This window comes from Pagrus pagrus, assembly GCF_965226575.1.
Source record: "Pagrus pagrus genome assembly, chromosome: 15".
Classification (NCBI taxonomy): Eukaryota; Metazoa; Chordata; class Actinopteri; order Spariformes; family Sparidae; genus Pagrus; species Pagrus pagrus.
Genome location: NC_140199.1, coordinates 1,265,477 through 1,289,972, shown reverse-complemented (window position 1 = coordinate 1,289,972; position 24,496 = coordinate 1,265,477). Strand labels below are relative to the sequence as shown.

The following is a 24,496-nucleotide window of genomic DNA, read 5'->3' as shown; positions in this document are numbered from 1 at the left end:
TATACGAGCGCCAGGTGTGGTCCGACTCCACCACAGTAGGTGGTGATGTGCACCGTTTCAGCTAGTTTCTACTGGACCTGGTCCGGTTGATCTATTACGTCACACACCGAACAAGTAAAGAATCAGCAGGCTGCACAGCGAGCGCTGACAACATGGATGACTGTACGCGACACAATATATACTGTATTAATACGTTTGTCACTGTCATCTTCATCTTTTGTTTTTCCCGACTTCCTGCTACGTATTTATGCCTTCTTCTTCTTCTTCTTCTTCTTCTTCTGCGTCTTCTTCTGCGTCTTCTTCTTCTTCTTCCAGGTCGTCAGATGAAAAACAATTTCTGAGACACAAAGTTAAACAATAAACTTGACATAGTTTAAATTACAGGACTGTATCATGTTTGTATTGTGACGATCACAGAGGAGGACGACCTGATCTGACACAGACCTCCTCCAACATCATCAAACATTGAGCAGCAGCAGGACTGTTAACTGTTTATATCAGCAGTGCTGGTTGTAGTGTTTCACACAGCAGCAGCAACATATTTACTGCATGTGATTCATTTATTAATAATTGATAGTTCAGCACCTCAGCTGGATGATGGTGTACAGTTAATCACACGACCCTGACGTAGTTTGATATGAGTGCGTCTGAATGTCCTGACGGCTGTGGTCCTCCTCAGAGGGACGGACGGATCAGAAACACTTCTGAAGAGTCCTCTTGACCTCGGCTGCTGATCTGCAGAGCTTCACTCGTCCTCCTCCTCCTGCTCCTGCTCCTCCTGCTCCTGCTCCTCCTCCTGCTCCTCCTCCTCCTGCTCCTCCTCCTCCTCCTGCTCCTCCTCCTGCTGCTCCTCCTCCTCCTCCTCCTCCTCCCATCTGATCCCGTCTTTCTTTCCTTCCTCCAAACATTCCTTCACTCCATCTTTCCTCATGCATTCCCTCGCTAATGTCTTTCATCTTCTTCTTCCTGTCGGGTCGGCTTTTCATCTGATTCATCCTCTGTTCTTCTTCTTCTTCTTCTTCTTCTTCTTCTTCTTCTTCTTCTTCTTCTCTGGTCTCATTTTCTATTTTTTAACTCTTACCACTTTAGTTGGTGAAGAGAGGCATTCTGGGTAATATACTAAGATATAAACACATGAGACGGCCGTACAGTTGCATGTATGCTGGTGTGTACTGGTTTGTGTTGATAATCTGGTCTGGTTTCTGGTCTCAGTGTAGTTCTGTTGGTCCGGTCCTTCCTGGCTCTTGATGTTCTGATTTGCTCTGTTCAGTGTCAGGTGTGTGTGTGTGTGTGTGTGTGTGTGTGTGTGTGTGTGCGCTCTCCTCCAGATGATATCAGTAAAAAGGAGGTTATCTGGTCCCAGTGGAGCTGCCATTAAACCCACTCCTCTGCTCCACCGCTCCTCCTCTTACCTCAAACTGGCCACAAAATGTCCGACTCCTCCCTGAGTGTGTGTGTGTGTGGTGTGTGTGCGTGTGTGTGTGTGGTGTGTGTGCGTGTGTGTGTGTGGTGTGTGTGCGTGTGTGTGTGTGGTGTGTGTGTGTGTGTGTGTGTGTGTGTGTGTGGAGCTGCTGCCCACAGACGCCCACACAGTGATCTGTGTTACTTTGGTTTCCAGTGAGCGTCACAGCTGATAATTCGTCCATCTGCATCTGTTACTATCTGAGCTCGTTCGCTGCTCGTCTATTTTTACTCCGAGTTGTAGCGATCGAATCTTCTGTCATGATGTAATAATATATTCAGGATGCACCGACTCCATCGGCCTTCAGCCAGAATCTGAACTCGGAGTATCCGAGTATTGATCTGACCGCTGCTCTGCTTCATCGTGTTGGAGCGAGGTTGTTTCTTCCTGACTGTGATGTTGTTGCGCAGGTCGAGGTCTCGATGCACACTCTGTGGAAAGCGAGAGTTTAACTCTGAGTAAACAGAACTCATTCTGTTTATTGCAGCCTGCCAGCAGAACTTAGCAGAATAATCAGATGATGTGCTCGTGTCATCACAATATAAGCTTATAAATGATGATATTGAGTTATCGCCTCAGCTTCGGTCTGAGACGGGCCTCGTCCTGATCCGTCCGGTTCATGTGAAGTTCAGGTTTTCCCGTTAATTCGCTCCTTTCTGTCTGAAGGTCACAGATCCTCTCTGGAAACAGACGGTAATGAGAGCAGAGAAAAGGCTTCTTTCTTCCTCCGTCCTCCATCTTTCTCTCTGCCGGGCAAATTAGAGCTTAACTTCATTAAAATGACTCAGTCTGATTGCATGAGAGCCGAGCTTCGCCTCCCTCAATGTGTTGTTGTCGGTGTCGAACGTTTCCCAGGCGTCTGGAGCGACAATCGGCCCATCTGTCTGCCCGGCGCAGACACAGTGGCCATTCAGAAATGGATATGAGGGAATAATCGTGCTGTTTATCTGAGAATATCACATTTATCCTGGAGCCATTTGGCTGCTGCCTTCAGCTCGAGTGTCGACATTTACAGTACGAGGAGGGGAAGCTGCTGTCTGCTCTGCACAGCTCCTGACATTGGTTTAATACCCACAGGTGTTTCTGATATTCTGTCCACCCGACGGCTATCAGTCATCAGTGCTCAGGCCCTGAAACTCCAGTTACCTGCCCGGTGTAGAGGTGGAGAGACGAGTAGCAGAGCCTGAAGTCTAATCTGCACTGACGCTGATGTCAGTGAACACAGTTTGTATCCAAGAAGGCAGAAAAAGGGCTGCGGTGGTGAAACATACCGGAACTGCAGCTTACAGCTTCTGCAAAAATTAAAACAGCGTCGCAGCATCCTCCTGAACAACTGAGGTAGCTGTGGACTGAGAAAAATAAAACCATACTCCAAAACTCCATTTAAACTCAGCCGAATTAGCTCTGCGTCGTTCCTGTTAGCAGTGAACCTGTGGATGTGCAGACGACCGTCACTGGATCACTGTGATACTGAAGAAACTTAAAAACATGATGTTTCTAAGGCAAGTTCTGCACATGTGAGGAGCGTCTCTTTTAAGGATTTCTAAGCAGATATATGGAGTCTAAAAATGAAAAAACAAATGTCGAACAGGATGAAGCGATGACATTTATACGTTCAAAGTCAACGCCACAGCTCAGGAACAGAACCTTGATGATCCGCGGAGGGAAGTCCAGCCTCACAGTCTCACAGGGTTTAGGAAGCTCTGGGCTGAAGTCGCCGACATGCTTCTTTATTGATCAGAGCGTTATCAAAAGCACAACAGGAAAAATCCATGTAGTGATTTCAGTTTCACCTCAGATGCACCACCCGACCACGTCACGTGGACTTTACTGTACATCCAGAACATGTAGACCTCTGTCGGACCTTCTGACGACACAGAAATGTTCCTCAGAGTCGTCTGAGCTCTGAGACTTCATCAACACACAAACACTCCTCTAAATAAAGATCTGAGGGGATTTCCACTTTAAACCTTCAGAGTTTGTTCATCTGCATGTTCTGCAGGATAAAAAAAAAAAAACCCAGCGGGCCGCGAACAGCACCGGGTTCTGAGCCTCCATTCATCTGTGTCCTCCACCCCGTCTGTCGGTGCAGAGGGAGGAGAGGCTGTTTGTTTGAACAGGAGGACAGCGGCCGGGCGGGAGGCTGTTCTTGGCTGCGGGCTTCAGTTGCATAATGGCAGGAAGAAGGCAGTGGGAGAGTCGGGCCGGGGAGCGAGGGGAGGACGGGGTGAGTGCGAGGAGGAGGAGGTCCAGAGTGAAACCTGTGATTTGTTCCTCATCACCAGGATCTGGGACCTGAACTCCAGCATGCTTCACACAGTTTACTCCCAGAAACCAGCCTGTAATCTTCTTATCAGTGTGTTTGGACTGAACCCGATTCTCTGGATTGGTTCTGCAGCGTACAGTACTGAAGTGAGATGACAGGTGTGTGTGTCTGTGTGTGTGTGTGTGTGTGTGTGTGTGTGTGTGTGTGTGTGTGTGTGTGTGTAAAAGTAAATATTTAAGCATTCCTCAGATTCTCAGCAACACTTTGATGAACTGTCCGGATGATTTGCAGCAGCAGCAGCAGAGGCTCATGGGAAGTGTAGTGTGTCGAGACATTTATCAGGTTCACAAGATTAATATGTTGGTTTGTAATCAGATTTTTCAGTATTACGTTTATGAATTTGTTTATTTTAATAACTGTGGTACAATATTTATTTAATGTGATAAGGTGACGCCACACTGCACCTGAGGTCACCTGAGCTTAGATAAAAGTGAACTGAGGAAGAGGAAGAAGGAGAGGAAGAGGAAGAGGAAGAGGGGAAGCTGTCAGATGAAACACTGAAACATTTGCTGCATACTGTGTGTGTGTGTGTGTGTGTGTGTGTGTGTGTGTGTGTGTGTGTGTGTGTGTGTGTGTGTGTGTGTGTGTGTGACATCACCATTTCCTAGTCGAACAAAGGGTGGCATGTGTCCTCGACTGTTACTGATGGAGGGGACACACACACACACACACACACACACAGCACTCAGAACCCTCATTGATAATTGATAGATTGCATGCAGCTGCATGTTAGCGTGTGTGTGTGTGTGTGTGTGTGTGTGTGTGTGTGTGTGTGTTGTATCTACATGATGGATCTATATGTGTGAGTGTTTTTAACAGTTCAGAAACTGTATATAGCTTTAGATTAATGGTGCAGGGTGTGTGTGTGTGTGTGTGTGTGTGTGTGTGTGTGTGTGTGTGTGTGTGTGTGTGTGTGTGAACATGCAGCACACGCCTGCCTGCACACACGCATGAACACACTAACATGAAGAGATGATTAATTCATGGAGAAGTTATGAAATATGGATCCACACACACACACACACTCACACACACACACACACACACACACACACACACACACACACACACACACACACACACACTGCAGCCTCAGTAAAGTTCAGTCACACTTTACATATAAACACAGAACAACTTTAAAGTGCTGCAGTTAAAAACATGTTTTTACTCTGCAGCATGTTTCCTGTTAATCTTCGTTATATTCCTATAAACTGCTGCAGAGGTCGTCGCTCACATCACATCAGACATGAGGGACGTCGCTCAGGAGTGAGACGTCTCGCTTCTTCCTCGTCTCTGTTCTGACTTCAGACTCGGCGCCGACTGAACCATGTTTGTCTGAACGAGCTCAACGAGCCGGCGTCCTCAGCTTCAACACGTCGTAACAAGGCGCCTGACAACAGGGCAAAAATTAAATTATTAGCGTGTTCATCGTAAATCTTAGGATCGAGCAGCAAAATCAAATATCGTGATGTTTTTGACCAAATGTCTTCATAACGATACTGCAACAATGTTGTAGGACGACTGTTGGCACTTTCACAAAACCAGTTGCAGTCTGATAAGTTCAGAAACTGACGAGACTTTAGTGTGACGAGCCTTTAAAACCAGGAAAAGACAACGTCACATTTACTTGTTTCCATGAACCGTTCTGATCTGATGAACTCGGCTGCGTAAAGCGTTGGTCAGAGGACGACGCTGTCGGCTACGTGGCTACGGAGGTAAACAGAGGCTGGTGGTTTCTTCAGGAGTTACGGTCCGAGTTCTGTTCTGGTTCTTTGTCTCAGCTGAGTTCAGCTCTTCTGAAGAAAACAACTCGCCTGAGTGAGTAAATGTGACCTCATGACTTATTGATGTGAGCAGCAGCTCAGCTGTGAGGCGGCTGCTGCACTCTGGTTCCTACCTGATCTGATCTGATCTGATCTGATCTGATCTCGTTTGGTTCTGGTTTGGCTCGGTTCAGTTCGGGTCAGTTTGAAGTTATGAGACATGTTTGAGATGGAGGAGGAGCACACGTCTGGAAATCAAAGTGACAGAAAGACAAAAGATCAGCAGAGAAACAACCTGCATCAATCACTGCAGGTGTGTGTGTGTGTGTGTGTGTGTGTGTGTGTGTGTGTGTGTGTGTGTTTAACTGACAGATCAAATATTACAGATTTATTTCAGCATCTTTTACATGTTTAATAAATCTGCAGTGAGACGTTTGTAGCGTTGTAACGATGATACGGTCGTTAGAATAAAAACAATCAGCACATTTTTAGGCTAAAGTTTCATAAAGTTACGACTCGACCACCTAAAACACGATGAACACGTTGATTATTGATCATTAATCACCAGTGATGTGGGTCTGATGACTGAGCGAGTACTAAAACACGTGTGTTGAGTCCAGAGTATGACATCACTTCACTGTGACGAGCCTTTAGAACCAGAACCAGACGACACTGATGACATGTCATGATCCCAGAATGCATCACTCTTGTGAACCCAGTTCCCCTGTGACAGACTGTGTGGTGAGAGGAGGGTCAGAGGTCAACGAGCTGCTGTAGGGTGGATCACACACACACACACACACACACACACACACACACACACACACACACACACACACAGTGAGACACACACCACATTACACAATAGTAATTAATCCCGTACAGTACAGTGTGTGTGTGTGTGTGTGTGTGTGTGTGACTCTTATAAAACAGTTGGTGGATGATGACGTTGCTGCTCTGGCGGCCATGTTGGATCGAGAGCAGCAGGAGTAGGGAGTATAACCCTGGTTTACATTACCCACAATGCAACTTTGCCACTAAGTGACAGTTTATAATGTCATAAACTTACAGCACCAAATATTACAGTGAATTTCTGTCATGTGGGCCGAGCCCTGGCGGACTTCAGTCGTACGTACCGTGATGCGTTCACTGTCCTCAGGTCGAGTCTGTGAGTGTGTGACACTGACACTAACATCTGTAACCTTCACTTCTACATGTTTCATCTCATGATGTGGTTGAATATTATTTCTGGCCAAGACAAATCAAGTAACGTTTACACAAAGTGACGCGACTGTAAAACTCTTTCAAAGATTAAGACGTCGTTGTTTCATATTTTCATAGACGTGTTTTTATAAAAGCGGCTGAAAGAGTAAAAATCCAGTTTGTGATCGTCTGATTTCATCTCCAGATGTTTGATCTGGATCCATCGCGTGGATGATGTCATCACATCGCTGATATCAGCCGTTAGTTACTGTGATTGGGTGTGTGTGTGTGTGTGTGTGTGTGTGTCACGGTTCACTGACTGTTGTCACGTCCAGGTTCTACCTGATCCAGAGATCCAGGCCCGGCTCGTGTGTTCTGACCAGATGGAAAACTTCATGTCTCAGTTTTTCCTCCCTCTCTCTCTCTCTCTATTCACACATGTGCTCGTTCGCCCTCTCTCTCCTCGCAGCCAGCTCTGATGTGTGATCTCATCCCCTCCGACTGCTGACACATTCCTCCGCTTTCAGCCTTTTATACGCTCACTCTTTTGTCATCTGTGTGTGTGTGTGTGTGTGTGTGTGTGTGTGTGTGTGTGTGTGTGTGTGTGTGTGTGTGTGTCGCAGTGTGTGTGTGTGTCAGTGTGTGTGTGTGTGTGTGTGTGTGTGTGTGTGTGTTGGCTCTTCTCTCACATGACGGAGCAGAGAGGCCCCGGAAACTGACTGAATGGTTTTATCTCATCCAGCTTAAGACCTGGATAGAGACCTGTGTGTGTGTGTGTGTGTGTGTGTGTGTGTGTGTGTGTGTGTGTGTGTGTGTGTGTGTGTGTGTGTGTGTGTGTGTGTGTGTGTGTGTGTGTGTGTGTGTGTGTGTGTGTGTGTGAGATCAAATAGCAGCTTCACTTTATAATCTGGTGGATTTAACTGTTTCACCGTGTTTTCACCGTCTGTTTTAAAGGTTAATATCAAGATTTAAAAGTACATTTAATTGTCTTTTCAAAATACAACTGTAGAGTTAAAGTGTCTGTTCCCTGAGCTGCATAAAACACAGACACCAGGAGAGTCCAGATACGTTTTGGATCAAAACTCTCAGATAAAAAGTGGTGAAAACTTTATTGAAACGATGTGTAATGAAGTCTGAGATGGAGACGTGAACTCGTCGAGGCTCCGACAGATTAACAGCATTTTGAATGTTGTTCGTTGCTTTATGAAAAACAAAGATCATCAATAAAGGTTGTTGTTTCCTTCTGATCCCCTGTGAGAGGAACTGAGCATATATCAGTACATCAACATGTCTGTTGTTGCAGAGTACATCAATAAGTTACACGTCTGCACTTTAATCTGACTCCAGTTCAGTTCAGATTCCAGATCTTCACGTTCGAGTTTCATCAGCTTTTATTTTGTAAGCGAGGCGCTCAGATTTCTGGGACAGGCTTTTATTTTTGTGTCATTATCGACTCCTCTGATTGATCGGTGCTCCGGGCGTGTGTGTGTGTGTGTGTGTGTGTGTGTTGTGATGATGCAGCTGTGGATCGTGTATCAGCTCTGCGTCGCTGTTCGTCCTCTGACAGAAGGACGGATGCCGCAGCTCCACGTCGCCTCGACCTCCAGAGACGAGACGTGATCCTCAGAAACATGAAGTTATATCGAGATGATCTGCTGATCATAAAACAGTCCGAATGTTTGGATCTGGGTTCAGACTGTTGTGGTCGGCTGCAGAGATGAATAATCGTGTCTCTGGACGAGGCCTGGAGGACGTTTGAAACATTAACGCTTTAATGTTTCACTTTAATCTGCAGCTGCTTCTTTTATCTTTGAACAGATTATTGAGGTTATTCAACATTTTGGTCATTTTGTAAACAAACTCGATGTTCAGACTCACTTCCTGCTTCGACTGTCTGTAGTTGCTTTGAAAGTTTTCCTGAACAGCGAGGTCGGTTTGTTTTGCGTCGTCCTCCTCGTGGCTTCATGTCTCGGAGGCGGATCGTCATGGCGACCTGATGTTGATGCTCAGATTGTTCATGTGATCGTTTCTCTGTGATCTCTGTGTTTCTGCTGTGGTCACGCACTTAAATCCTTCTGTTGTTTGTTGACTTGTCGTGCTGTAGATCATTTTATTTTGAAAAAGTTGGCAGGATGCACTACGATGTCGCGCTCTCTGACTTCCTGTCACTTTTAAATTAATTAACTTTATCGGCAATCAGAAAAATAAAATGCAGATAATTGGCCATATGACAGATATCTGTGAAACCAGATAATTACAGATGATTTATAACGAGAGTGACCAAACATCAGTTCACTCAGAGAGACAAACACAGGGATGATCTCGTGGAGCTCGTGGATCTTCAGAGGAGACGAGACTGAAACAATTAAATCTGCTCGTTCTGTGACTCTAAACAATTAGCAGCTCTGAAGTTAACGAGACGAGTTCACAGCAGGAAACTGGGCTGTGTGTGTGTGTGTGTGTGTGTGTGTGTGTGTGTGTGTGTGTGTGTGTGTGTGTGTGTGTGTGTGTGTGTGTGTGTGTGTGTGTGTGTGTGTGTGTGTGTGTGTGTGTGTGTGTTGTCAGTCCATTGCCTCATTGATTTATCAGTGTAACCACGGCAACCGCTAAACGCATTTAGCAGTTAACCTTCTCAGATAACCTAATTAAAGGGAGCAGAGGGAGGCGCTGTCTGTCCTGCAGTCGGACTGACGGGACGCTCTCCCTCACGTTCAGTCACCAGAATCTCTGACCCGCTTCACCGCAGCAGAGCGAGCAGGACGTGTTCTGGCCCGTGAGCAGGTTTTCCATCCCTGTCCGACTGCAGCAGCGGCTGTGGGAGCGCAACAGGAAGCTCAGCGAGTGTGAAACTCTTCAGTGTGCTGATGCTTCGTCTCGCAGTAATTACACAGGAAGAGGCTGAACTCAGCGACTCTTTTGTCTCCGAACGCTCACAGACGCTTTTCATGTGTCACTTTGTCTTTTCTCATAACAAAGCTGACGCAGGAAGAAAATAACACGTCTGTAACAATCGCTGTCAGAGCACGGAGGATTCAACAGGAGGCGGAAACAAAACACGCCTGTAGCTCCGACATGTTTAATGTGACGGTCAGAGAGACAGAAGGTCGCCTGAGACCAGCCTCCTCCTCACTGGACCTGTTCTCACCTGACATCAGCATCCTCAGTGTTCATGAAGAACATCTGCCGAATTTACAAGAAGGAACAAATAATGAAGAATCAGTCAGAGACAGAGTTTCACAGAGAATATAAAGTTTCTTCTAACTCAACAACTCACTAAACTGAGCGTTTTTTAAAGGGAGTCTGGGGACTTTCTCCATCAGTACAGTATCGGTGCTGTTGGATTCATGTTTCTGGTGTCTGTGTTTCTGTTGTAGTGAATATTCTTCATATTAATCGAGCGTGACTTCATCAGAGCTGATTCAAACGGAGCAGAGTGCTGCAGCCTGTTCACTCGCAGTAAAACTGTTTTTATGATCCACATGTGAGCGTGAATCGACCGCCTACATCTGCACTGCGACAGACCCGCACCCGTCCCGTCTCTACTTCCTGTCCCCGTCCTCTCACACCGGCGCCGAGGCTCTGAGACTGTCCCTCCGGCTCTGTGTGGACGGCAGCGTCCCGGTGCTGTTTGAGTGGGATGGTGTCGGGTCAGATAGCTGCTGCTGCCCTACATGGCTGTGTGTGGCCTACATTACACTGCAGAGAGGAGGCTGATGGATGACTCCCTCCTCCAACACACTCACATGTCCTAAATATACACTCGCACCTGTGTGTTGTCTTTAAAGAAGCACAGTGAAGGTGGAGACGACCTTGGACAGAAGTGTGTGTTACACCCAGACGCAGCGTGATGACACAGCAAGAGTGAGGACGCTCAAAACATCAGCCATTTATTGTCGGGTCAGGTCGGGTCTCAAGTTAGAGAAAGGTCTGGCTGCACAGTGTCGCTGCAAAATAGTGTCAGGCGGGACTTGTCTTGCTTGTTGACAGTTGAACCCAGACGTTCAAATCCCTATGAAAGAAAAGAAAAGCTAACGGCTTCGTCGGTTAGCATGCAGGCTGCCAGCTCCGAGGCTGTTGTTGTTTCCCATAGCAACAGGGATTTTAAAAAGGTAACATGCAGATAGAGTAAGGACGGAGGACGCCACCTGATAACCTCAGTCCACGTCCCTGAAGTTCAGACTGTAGCTCCCAAATCAACCTGCAATAGAAACAAAGTGTCAGAAGAGGTCGTCTGTCAGATCTCCCAGTGCTCAGCACCGGCTGCCTGCGTGATCGTCTTCCTTCACCTGTCAGACTTCGATACAGTGAAACAAACGTTTTGTTTTCTCCAGGAAACAGGACGGACACAGTCACAGTAACAGCTGCCGCCATTTTAAAGACGCGATGATTCAGTTTGTGTTGAAAATGTTTGTGAGTCTTCATGAAGATAAAATGAGTCCGTCGTCTTTATGAGACACTTCAGGAGCTCGCAGAGGCTTTTATTATATGAATACAAGGTGTGTGTGTGTGTGTGTGTGCGCAGGTGAGAGTGGCGGCTGCAGTGTGAAGGCGGTTCGGCCTGTGTGGGAGTTTGAACGCTGCTCGGCCTGGTTGGTTGCCATGGTGTTGCCATGGTGAACAATTGATACTTGAGCGGTAAAAAGCTCAGAGAGCGAGAGACGCTGAGATCTGACAGGACGTCTCTGCTGCAGAGATCCAGGCGTTACTCTCTTTATTACAGTTTGAATTCTCACGTCCTTGTTTCTTCTCCTCGAGCGCTGGACGTCTGGACCTTCATCTGACGGCTGACATCACTTTGAAAAGTCACAGTTGAGGTCGTCTTCACAGCTGCTCTTCACTTCATTCAGTCCATCTCGTCTTTCTCTCTCTGGTCTGGATCATGTCGGGTCAAAGCAAGAAGCTTTGAGTGTGAAGTTTGAAGTATGAAGTTAAAAGCAAGGAAACACAAGAAGATTTAGATCACGTCCTCAGAAACACACTAATTATTTTTCTACAACATGTAAAGAACAGAGTCACAGAGAAACGTGAATTGTCTCCGTGTAGCTTCACGTCTGCAGAGATTGTGTTGATCGTCGTCCTCGTTGTCCACGTCTCTTCTGTGTCTCTCTGTGTAATTTGGCTTCACTGTCAGTGAAACTTCCTCTTTTCTTCTGAAGCTCCAGCCGAGTCTCTTTGTGCCGCTGTCGGCAGCCTGACGAGTGGGCTCCCACACGCCGTGCATGCTGGGACAGCGGTTACCATGGAGATCTGCAGTTTTGACTTGATAATGCCTTTTTTTTTTTTTTTTCACTGCGGACTCACAGAGAAAAGATGCAACGTGATTCACTTCAGATGATAATGAGTCTGTGAGGAGCGTTTACACTGCAGCAGCTGCAGTAGATCCTGTACAACAAATAATAAGATACTACTGTCAATAATGATAATCATACTGCTCCTTATGTCCATGTCTTCTTCATGGGTCATCAGCCGGTGGCTTCAGTCTGTTAGCATGATAGCATCGATGTTGGTAGCTCAGGTTGGACTTCCTGTTAGCAGTCGGTAAATCAAACAGATCCAGTTCCTGTGCTCAGCCCTCCGTGGAAACGTTACCCTTAAACCAGCTCAGACGTTTAGCATTAGCTTAGGCTAGCTGGCTCCAGCTAATGTAGCCAGCTCCAACACATACATGTCTGTGGTCGTCGTCTAAAAGAGGAGACTTACATAGACTTTCTACTTCAGGAGGTCAATCGTTGCACTAAAAAGTCGTTTTCTTGGCGATAAATGTACTTAAATATCTAAAATAGCATTTTATATTTATATACTGTTTTATTTAACGATCATTGATCTGATATTTTGCCTTTTCTGATGATCAGAATCAGGGTTTTGTTTGTTTTTATCTGATTGATGAGAAGATAAATTAATTAAAAAATGTTCCAGATGCAGCATCTGTAAAGTAACTAGTAACTAAAGTAATCAGATAAATGTTACAGTATCGTACTGCTTCCAATACGTGGTGGAGTAGAAGTACAAGTAACATGGTACTTGAGTAAATGTACTTAGTTACATTCGTCGCTGCAGTTGCAGCGCTCTGGTAAAAAGTGATGAACACATTTTAATTGACAGAAGATTAAAAAGTACAGCGTGTTCAGAGGGACAGGAGGAGGGAGGGTGGAGCGCTTTCAGCTGATTGTAGTGAAGTGAAGGATGCTGGGAGGTGAGAGAGGTGGGAGGACGGCGTGGGCGAGCGACGGAGAGGAGAGAGAAGATCCATGTGAGCTCAGAAATCATAAAGTCTCACACGGCTGCAACTGCTGATGATTTACATCACGTCCTTTAACACGACTCCGGTCCAGAACTGAACAAAGTGCTCTTCACTGTCTGATGTGAACGTCTCTGGACGACGACGATGGTCGACAGCGACTCTCCTCTCTGAGTTTCTCTTCTTCTTCTGTCTCATGTATCATCCTGTCATCATCTTCTTCTTCTTCTCTGTCTCTATTTCCGTCCTTCCTGTTTTCGACCAGCGTCGTTGCGTCTCTGCTCCGTATCTCTCCGTCCTCCTGCTATAAATATCTCTCCTGCTGGTTTTACCACACACACTCACCAGTAACCAGTCATTTGTCCCTCTCTCTCTCTCTGCCTTGTCTCTGCATGCTCTCTCGCCCTTCATACGTACATGACATCATACTTTCAGGTCGGGCGTCTCCTCACCAGGACAGTTTAAAGGTCCAGTGCGTCAGTTTTCTCCCTGTGGTTGCTGCTAAAAATGCTAAAATGCTGAAAGCTAGGTAGAGATAGAAACACGGCAGACTTTTAGGAGGAGGAGCCACTTCAAGCTGCAACGATTAGTCGTTTAATCGATTAATGTATTGAAAGAAAGTTAGTCTGCAACTATTTTGATTATCAATTCATTGTTTTAGTTGTTTTTTTTTTACACAAAAAACAGTCAAACATCTTCTGTTTCCTGCTTCTTAAATGTGAGGATTTTCTATTTTTCTTCATCATTTCTTTCAGTAAATGAAAAGTGTTTGTTTTAAGATTTTCACAATATCGAATATTGAACTATTTATACTATCGATTCTGCAAATCAACATAAAATACAAATAAAATCAACTTAAATACTATAATTGTAGCCTATAAGCTCTATTAAGCTTTTTAGCCTCTTTTAGCTGCTAGCTTTGGTTTTGTGTTTAGTGTTTCCAGCAGCTGTTGTCGTCAAACAAACACTGATAACATACGACTAGTATCCAGACTGGCTGGTGAACATGTCGGAGCGTTCAGCAGCTGAAGAGACGGATGTTTCCCTCAGGAGGTGGTGGAGACCAAAAAGAGAGCTAAAAGAGCCACGGACACGACTTCAGTGTCGGATCTGTAAATAACAACTTAAATACTTTCAGATGTTTGTGAAGTTGATTTGCAGCTTTACAACATTTAAAAAGCAGAAACACTGAAACACTTTGTGGTTTCATCGGAGTGAAGCTGCTGTTCTGCTTCAGATCTGTGAGATGATCCGTGAGTGCTGGAGACGTCACGCTTGGCTCTGTGATGACCATCGATCAGTTTCTGATTTAAATTATAAATTGATTAATTGTTAAGAAGAAAGAATCAGTCGGTAATTCAAAGAGTAAAAGTGTCAGAGAGTGACACACTTTCCAAAATCTGTGTGTGTGTGTTGTCATGACTCCGTGCCCAGTGTGTGTGCGTGTGTGTCCATGTGTCTGTGTGCTTTATTGCTTCTGAATGAGTGCACATTGTGTTAGCTTCACTCTGGCAACACACACACACACACACACACACACACACACACACACACACACACACACACACACACTCTCCTGTCAGGGTCCCAGTGGTAGCGTATTTTTAGCGTAGCAACACAAGCAGCTCCAGCCTGACTGGTTGTTGAGCTGCAAGTGGGTGGCAGCAGGCGCGCGCACACACACACACACACACACCACACACACACACACAGGAGGATAAAAAATCTCATTGGTCGATTTAAACGTCAGTGGGCGGAGCCTGAGAATGAAATCATTGCTGGGGGACGGCTGCAGCCAATCAGTGAACAGATCTGAGTTTTCTTCTTTTCACACAATCGAATCAATAATTTCTGACTCTACGTCTGTTTTTCAGAGTTTTTATAGTTGTTTTCTTTATTGATCGATGAATCAGATCTCGGACATTTTCTGTCACTTTAATCACTTTTGCAGCTCTGATTTTCACTAATAATTGATTATTCTTATTCTGATCAATGAGTCTAATTGAGGACAGGACAGCTCAAAGTGACGATTTCTTCGTTTTGTATGTTTTGTTCACTTTTTAAAGTGACATCAGCTTTTAAAAGACTTTAAAAGACTTTCAGATTCAGGTTCTTGTGAGTGAACAGTCTGAACCGGACCTTCAGTCCATCAGCTCTCATGTTCTGCAGTCAAACTGTTATAGGAGAAGAAGAAGAAGCAGGTCGAGGCTGAGATGTGACCGGGCCGCTGCAGCCGTCTCTCTGTGTGTTTGTGTCGAGTCATGGTGCCGTGTGCTGACTGCAGGATCCAAACAGACCGGTGCTGCTGAGTCGTGCTGCTGACTCCGACTGTTTACCTGCTGTTTGTTCAGACTCGTTCAGGGCGGCGAGCTCTCTGAGAGGAACAGTCAGTAAACAGCCACAGCGAGTCTGAATCTGATCACAAATAAAACTGATTTACAGTCGAATGAATCCACATTTTAATTAAACTTAATCTTATTTATCTAATTAATCTTAAACTGTGGACACTGATGCAGATATTTCAGTTTGCTGAACAACAAAATGACTTTAAAGTGAAACATTTTGTGTTGTCAGATCATTTGAGACAGAAAATTATAATCAAGCACAAACACGCTTCATGTTTCACCTCCTGAACACGACCGCATCATTAATACAGAGTTCATTTCACATCAGTCTGATCTTCTTCAGTTAATGGGCTCAGAATTAACTATTTATTGATAATTTAATAAATGATGATCATTATGAATTATCTATGTAGTCTGACCTGCTGCCTGTGATCATTAAATGTTTGTCGGTTTGGTTCCTGAACGCCTCACAGCTCTGAGTGTGTGTGTGTGTGTGTGTGTGTGTGTGTGTGTGTGTGTGTGTGTGTGTGTGTGTGTGTGTGTGTGTGTGTGTGTGTGTGTGTGTGTGTGTGTAGTAACGTGTTGTGACCAGTAGGCGGCAGCGCTCTCTCAGTTTACAGACAAAGGGAGAGGCTGAGACGGCCTGCAGCCAATCAGAGAGCAGGGTGGTGGTCACATGGTGTCCACAGCAGAGCAGCCTGCTGCTGTCTGACTGGATCAGAGGCTCGGTGGACTGAAGTCTGACTGTTTATAGGCAGTAAACATATTTAACACTGTTTATAACTGGACGTATTTTAAGACACAAAAGCAGCTTCAGAACAGAAACATTAAAACATTAAAGATCTCAGTGACGAAACTAAAACTAAAGACAGTTTTGTTTCATTTAAATGAGATTATGAAGTTTTTGTATTAAGTATATAGAATATTTGTTGATTGTTTACAGGATCCACATTAACTTTCATCATGTCGGACAAACTGACGATAAATAAAAACAAAACAAACCACTTCCACATTGTTGGTTCTGAGTTTACACTGAGGTCCAGCAGCAGCTGTTTTCTGTCCCGCAGAACAAACACCATGAAGAACCCATTAAACATCTGTTGTGTTGTCTTGTAGTTTACATCCTGGAAGCACAATACAAAAATCAGCTGTGGACGTTTGGGAGATGTTTAGTTTGGTTCTTCCTGAAGCCTCAAACGCTGGAAATCCTGTTTTCACTGAGCCCGATCAGAACCGACACGACCGCACACACTGCTTTAACTCAGCTGTCGTAGAAACGAGTTTGTGTTGCAACAACGTGTCTGAAGAGTTGTCGAGAAGAGGCCGGATGAAATGTGTGAAGTTGCTCTTTAAAGGAACAGTCCGGCCAAAAATAAAAATCCAGTCGTCATGTCCTCCCTGATGATTGAGAGTCAGGTGAACACGTCAGACGCTTTTAGCTGAGCAGAGAGTGTAGACAACATGTTATCGGATCAGTTCGGGCTTCAGGAGACTCTGATCACAGCTGACGAGCTGTGTGATGTTTGAATTCTCCTCTTGTTGCAGATGTTGAGCTGCTGTTTGTGTCCGTCTGAACGTCTTCACAGTGTTGATGAATCACACGATGTTGGACCGTCCACTGACCCTCTCCTCTCTCTGTGTTTGATTCTCTGCAGGTTATTGGACGATCTTCTCGGCCTGCCAGTCCGAGCCGGTCTGACAGTGTGTGTGAGTGTGTGTGTGTGTGTGTTCGAGGGTCCCGTCGCTAACGGCAGCAGGCGGCAGCAGGTGGAAGGACTCGAGGGCGGCGGCGGGGGCGGAGTCGCGGCCAGGTCAAGATGACGTCGGTAGCGGCCGAGTTCGAACACATGGAGATCCAGCAGCAGTACAACGATGGCGTCAACAACCGCTGGGACGCCGACGACTGGGACAACGAGAACAGCTCGGCCCGCCTGTTCGAGCGCTCGCGCATCAAAGCCCTCGCAGGTAAGAGGACGCGTGATTGGACGGTTGATGCTCATGTTTCTTTTCATTTTGAGTCCAGTGAACCAGATGAGCTGTTTGAGAGTCAACAGGATGACTTGCTGTAATCCAGGATCAGTTGTTTTGAAGAAAACATCAGAACCATGACGTCTCTGTTGTCGTCCAGAACTCTGGTCTTTGTTTTGGCTCCGTCCTGTTTTTGTGTTGACTCAGCGGGAGTCCGGACGGTTTCGTAAACCTCGAGGTCTCAGAGTTTGTGTCAACACACAGAACAATGAAGCGTCTCAGAGCAGAAAGCAGCAGCTTTAAAATCTGTTTCTGTCTGAGAATGAAATGAAAACCTTTGATTCTGAGTCCGTTTGTGATGGTGAGCCTTCGTTGTCTGATGTCAAACAGTTATTGACACTCACACCTGTTAATAATCTGGTAAACGAGTGCTAACGAGGCTCATCAACGAGCTCCAGACTGGAGGAGTTAAACACCTCTGGCCTCTTTTACACTTCTTCTTTCAACCATCTCGTATCAGGATAAAACCCAGCTGTGATATTTGAGTTTCTGTTGGTCACAAGTCTGATCTCAGTGTTCTGGTCTACGTGTGGTTCTGGTTCAGTCCTCCTCCGGTCCAGAAGGAGGCACTGATGCACCTCTGATAAAAGATAAAACACCAGAAGAAGAAGAGGAGGACAGTGGTATAAAGTTACATAATGAAGTATTTTTAGTAAGTTGAATTACTACAAGGTAGTTTTGTGTGTGTGTGTGTGTGTGTGTGTGTGTGTGTGTGTGTGTTACAGTAACTCTAGCTGTCTCTCCGCCTGCTGTGTTCACCCTGATGGTCGACTCTCACACTTCACTAAATAATTCACTCCAGTGTTAAATATGCAGCAGAAAGCTGATGGTGTGTGTGTGTGTGTGTGTGTGTGTGTTCGTGTGTGTGTGTGTGTGTGTGTGAGAGCTTCTAACGGTTTGGAGGCGGAGCTTGTGTTTCCTGATGGCGTCTCTGTTGACAGAAGTGATCTGTGGTCATCTTGTATGATGAGCAGACATGATTGTGTTTCTGTTGTGTTGAGCTGAAGTGTTCAGCTCATACAGATAATCAATAATTACCTGTTTCTCAGAGCTGATACCAATAAGATGATCGATAATTTCACATTATTACATTACAACATGTAATTTAAATAAAGTTCCTGACCTGCAGTTTGTGCTCACGTGAGGCTCAGATGTGGTGAGCAAAGATGGAGGATTTAGTATTGCGATCGTATCGTCTTCGTCTTCGTCTTGTTTATTGATGGACCACAAACCAGCGTCACAGCTGCACACTGCCACCTGCTGTCTTGGAGTGTGTACGCTGGTCATGTAAAGTGAGATTCACTGACAGCCTGGTTTTTATTTAAATTTGCTGATTAGTGTGGAGGCTGTCTTTCTTCTTCTTCTCCTCTTCGTCTGTCGGCCTCTTCCTGTTCATGCTGAGCTCAGCAGGCCGGAGGATGTGTGCTGACATTGAGTCAGTGTGTATTTGATACAGGCCGAGTGTGTGTGAGTGTGTGTGTGTGTCCTTGTCCTCCATCTTTTGATTACGAATGGACTCTTTGTTTCTGCTGTTAATGAGCTGACGACCTCATCAGCAGAGTACTAAGAACACGACCCGTTCGTTATAGAAGTAGTTTAATATTTTATCTTTTATTTATATTTGGTAAAGAAAGTGGTCCGATGTTCAAATACTGACCGATGCAGAGGAGAGGAAACAACTTCGATAATCAATTAAATTGCTGAACTTTATCTGCGTCCAGCCGCTTCAGTGTGACGATCTGCTGCCTCTCTGGGTTTTATCTGTCAGCTTCCAGAACATTTCTGGGTTTTGGACCGTCAGGTCGTTAAAAAAGATCCTGAGCAGATCAGAAACACGACGGAGCGTCAGTTTGTGTCTCGGGTCATTTAAACCTTCAGCTGTAACGTCTGAAAACTGATGCTGAGAGTGTGTGTGTGTGTGTGTGTGTGTGTGTCTGTGTGTGTGTGTGTGTGTGTGTGAAACGCCTCCATATGATATCCTGGGAAACACAAAACCACCGGTCACCATGGAAACGCGGGCAGATCTACTTACAGTGCAGGCAGAGACAGAAGGAGTGTGTGTGTGTGTGTGTGTGTGTGTGTGTGTGTGTGTGTGTGTTTGTGTGTGTTGCATTGACTTTATGACAAATAAAGCTGCAGTATCTCACAGAGTCTCATCTTCTTTCTGCCCAGAGTTCGATGCGTTCGGTCTGAATTCATCTGATTTGAATCTCACAGTAAAATAAAGATCGAGTTAAAGACTTGGAGGATGTTTCTAACTCGGTGCTGACGGTGTGTTTCTGAACGTGGCCCGCTGACGTCCATCGTGTTTCTGGTCACAGAGTAACCTGAGAGCTCTTGGAGGAGGAAGAGGAGGCTGCGAAGGCTCAGTACATGTTCAGTACCCACCGAAATGTCTCTGATGACGCTTTTCAACCAAAATTAGCGGGTCTACACGGGTTATTGCTAGATTCCCACTTCCCGCAGGCAAGGCAGCCCTTCTGTAGTTTTTATCTGAAGCGTCACGATGTACATTACTGACGTACGTCGACGATGTCATGTTGTACGTCACTGACGTCACATTGTACGTCACGTCATGTCTATGATGTCACGTTGTATGTCGACGATGTCACGTTGTACGTCACGTTGTATCTCACGTTGTATGTCGATGATGTCACGTTGTACGTCACTGACATCACGTTGTACATCATCATGCGCCGGACACAGGGAACAACACCAGTTAAAGTAATCACAGGCGAGTAGTAGGCGGCATGAAGGTCCATGCTGGAACAGAAGAGAAAACAATAATAGACCGTATCCCAGATTCCTTTCTAATTTACGCGACACCAGGATTTTGGTAACATGTCATCATTCCACACAACGGGAAATACATCAAACTTTAGCGTGTTCACCTGCGGTCTTAGCACGGTCTTACGTTTAGATCAAAGCCGAGCCGAGGTGATGACTGCTGACCCGGGTGTTAATACCGAGTTTACACATTCCCATTGCACACAAAAGCCCGATCTTAGCGGGTTTAATTGGGATTTTTGACCAGCGGAAAAGGGATATCAGTGTTCGGTTCGGTTTGTAGTCTCATCAACTAATTATTAAAATGAATAGTTCCTCATTTAATTCAAAGTTTTAGACCATAAATATAATTTGAGAGGTTTGGCTGCAACTAATTACTATCTATCTCTTTTCATTATCATTGAATGCGCAGATAATTTTCTCTATCGATGGATTAATTGTTTAGATAACAGAGACGCAAAGTCTCTCATCTTTTAATGTTATTTCAGAAAAAATACATACAGTAGTTCGAGGTAGGGAAGGTTGTTGAGTCTCATCCAAAGACGTCAAACACTTCGAGTCAGAATTTCAGGCTTAGACGACTCAACGATCAGCTTCTTCCTCCATAATCACCTCCCGACCTTTAATGACCCAGAGACAAATACTTCTCTGATCCACTTTGAACAGCCAACAGTCTCATTAGGGACGTCGTCTTGTTGAACGCTCACCGAATCACTGTAGAACTGGCTCTTTATATCAGCGAACGACCAAATAACTGGCGGCCATGTCGGTGTTGGTGATGTTTGTTGACTGAGAAGTCAAAACAAATTTTGTGAGAAGTCGATGTCGTCATGTGTCTTGTTTTAAATATCCAGTTTACATCAAGACGAGCAAAAACAACAGAATCTCACTTGCTTCCAATCGACTTTATTGCAGCTTCAGTAGAAAAAAAACATGTTTACTTTTCTGAAAGTGAGATTTTAAAACAGTTTCTTCTGATCTGAGACTCGGGTGTCGTATCGCACCGGCTGGTGTTTCTGGAGGTGAAGCTGCCGGACTCAGCTGAAGTCTCTGTGTGGATTTAAAGAAGCGTATCAGTGGCTTTAAATGTCTTTGTCTTACAGCTTATGTTTTTTAAAAATGGAGTCTGCTGTGGAGGATGACCTGCAGAGATATGAGAGCTGCACTTTAAAGGAATAGTTCAATACTTTCTGATAAACCCGTGGTTTATCTGTTAATAGTTCACCGACTTTTCTCTGTTATAAATCATTAAAACAGTAATTCACGATGTCGTCGTGGGCTGTGGGAACTTGTCAACGAGATTGTAAAGACTAAATGAATTCAATGAAGCCAAATGAAGAAAGTTTTTAAAGTCACTTTGAGTTTTCAGTTGCTTTGAAGTAACTTGGACATTAATAAGTATTTAATAAGTACTGATTAGTACTTGTATTTGCAGTATTTTGAGTATTTGGATCTATATCGAGCAGAAGAGTTTTATAAAAGCTGGACCGAAGCTTTAAAGTGAGGACGGCTCAGTCAACCGCTCAATAATTAGAACCAGGAACGGTCCAGGTTCCCCACAGAGAGGACACACGCACACACACACACACACACACACACACACACACACACACACACACACACACACAGCCACACACGCACACACACACACACACACACGCTCACACACACACACACGCGCTCACACTCACACTCACACACACACACACACACACACACACACACACACACACACACACACACACACACACACACACTCTGGGAGTCACTTCCTGTTCAGGGGAGCAGATGGAGGAATGCTGGGAATGTTGGTGCGTCTGTTGTTTTAATGTTTTCTGAATGTTTGTGGTTTAAAAAAATATCAGAAAGTGAAAGTGAAGAAGAAGAAGAAGAAGAAGAAGTATCTTCTTCTTCTCTTCCTCCTGTCTCCTCCTCTCTTCTCTTCTTCTTCTCTTTTCTTAGTTTATCTTTTTACCTTTCTTATTGCCATTTTTTCATTTTCTTTTCAGTTTCTTTTCTTTCTTTCTTTCTTTCTTTCTTTCTTATTTTTATGTATATTTACTAAAAGCTGTAGTATTATTTACCTGATGAGCAGCAACTCTACACATGAACCATGAAGCAACACTCAGGAAGTAATGCACCGACATTAATAAGTGTTTGGAGATGTAACCATCGGGTGTGAGCTGAAGCTTCTTGTGTTTCTCCTCCGTCTTTAACCTTCAGACCAGATCGATCTGAAAGTTAAAGTCGAACCTCGCCTGGTTGTTTCTTACAGCGGACAGGAAAACACCTCTCATCACCTCAGACTGTGTTTTCCCTCCAATATGGCCGCCGTCGGCCCTGTTGTTTGCTGCTCTGACCTCACAGGAATGTCTTTGTGTGGTCAGGAGGGTGAGGCGGCGTGTCGGTGTGAAATTCACCACGGCAGTGACACAAGTTTGAACCCTGAACGCAGCAGCAGCTCTGGTCGCACTCTCTCCTGACTGAGCGGCTGCAGGTTTGACTCCAGATCACTGGATTTAAAAAACAGGATAATAAATATATTTCAGCAGCAGTTAAAAGTGAACTCGCAGTGATTCAGGAAGCGCTTCGTCCCCGAGGCGTCTGCTGCGAGCGGTGTCAGCGGTCTGACTCTGCTCCGGCTGGATGAATGGTGCGTTTGGTTCGTTGGCGGGGCCGCCCTGAGGGGCCGAGCCACGAGGAAGCCAGATGACGGCAGGAAACATGGCGTGACGCTCAGCATGCCGGCAGGACAGAGCGTGTTGTCATGTACAGATTATCAGCAGAACATAAAGAACGACTCGGACCGTTTCTGTCAGCTGCAGAGATATTTGCTCCATCTGTTGTCTGTTTGTCCTGACCTCTGACCTCTGACCTCTGCACTGATGGTGATCTGAGCGCTGAAGCTGGTTCCACTTTCTGACATCATTTACAACAAATCAGGATGTCGCCTCAGCCTGACCACTGAACCAGTAACCACAACATCACCAGACTCCCTTAACAAATGTAGTGATTTTAAAAGTTGTTGAGTGAATTGAGAAACTTAACAAACTTTGTGAAACAACTACAACAAACTCTGAATCATTGTCTCCTTGTTGTAAATTCAGCATTAAATGAAAACAGTCAGTTGTTTGTTTCCTTGTAAAAAGTGTCAGTTTGTGGCAGCATGGCTGTACCAGCCTGTCTGCTTCTGTGTCTAAAGTGCTAAAGTCTTACCTGCCAACATTTAGCAGCTGTTTGAACACACTGTTTACACTGATTTCACCATTTACACTCAATTTATGAAAGAAGAAACATTTTATTGATCTAAACATGTCACATTTTACAAACACACTAAACAGTAACCAGTATAGGCTACTTCTTTGTCCCCAGACTCCCTTAACAAATGTGTCAGTTTAGTGAGTTGTTGAGTTGGAGACACTTTATAAACTGTGTGAAACTCTGTCTCTGACTGATTCTGACTTATTTGTTCCTTCTTGTAAATTCAGCAGATGTTCTGCATGAACTTCTTTCTGTCTTTGAGTAGAAACATCATTAAGTCTTAAAGCTATAATCACGTCTGAACAGGGAGTGAAAGGGAGTCAACCTTTTACATGTTTCTTGGTGTTGACTGTGTGACCTTTGCTCCCGCTCTGTCTGTGAATAATCTACTCGTGTCTGTGAGAAAAAGTAAAACAGCTTTTGGGTGGAGTTGCTGGCCTATTTAGTCAGAAGGTCAAAGGTCATGTTTGTGATGAAGGAAGTGAAGGTCATTGACTTGTATTCAGTGTTAATGACGGCAGGAGGAGTGAAGGAAATCCTCAGACCCGATCCGATCCCAAGTGTTCAGCTCTAACTCCATCAGTTCATCTCTGGGACAAACAGACTCCATGTTTCTACACAAAGACAGAAGGAAGTTCATGTAGAACATCTGCTGAACTTACAAGAAGGCACCAATGAGTTAGAGTTTGTCGTAGCTGTTTCACAAAGTTTGTTAAGTTTCTCAACACACTCAACAACTCTTAAAATCACAACAATTGTTAAGGGAGTCTGGTGATGTTTCGGTCACTTTGCAGTAAAATTATCTGTATGTTTTTCTTTCCGTCGAACACTTTTAGTCTTCTGTCCGCTGCAGTTATTTCAGGGTCACGTGAATATTTGTTCCTTGCATTGTCTCTGGTGTCGTGACCTCTGACCTGTCGCCTCCTTCAGTTATGCAGGAAGTGAAGCTGATTCTCCTCCAATCACTTTTCTTTGTATCGTCTCCACCTTCCTCCCAAACCTGCCGTCTTTTCCTGCAGGTCAGTGTGAAGCTGCAGATTTGTATGTGTGTGTGTGTGTGTGCATGTGTGCGTGTGCGTGTGT

The 24,496-nt window shown here is 45.0% G+C and overlaps 1 protein-coding gene across 2 annotated transcripts in view; it reads left to right on the top strand.

Annotated features, from left to right (window-relative positions):
- LOC311270243 (spectrin beta chain, non-erythrocytic 1) overlaps positions 1–24,496 on the top strand; it is a 105,919-nt gene that overhangs the window by 15,591 nt on the left and 65,832 nt on the right. For both annotated transcript variants that reach the window (XM_084374997.1, XM_084374996.1), the window contains exon 2: positions 16,993–17,302. In XM_084374997.1, coding sequence (XP_084231123.1) covers positions 17,155–17,302 — 148 coding nt within the window. In that variant the 5' untranslated portion in view covers positions 16,993–17,154. The remainder of the gene's footprint in view (positions 1–16,992; positions 17,303–24,496) is intronic.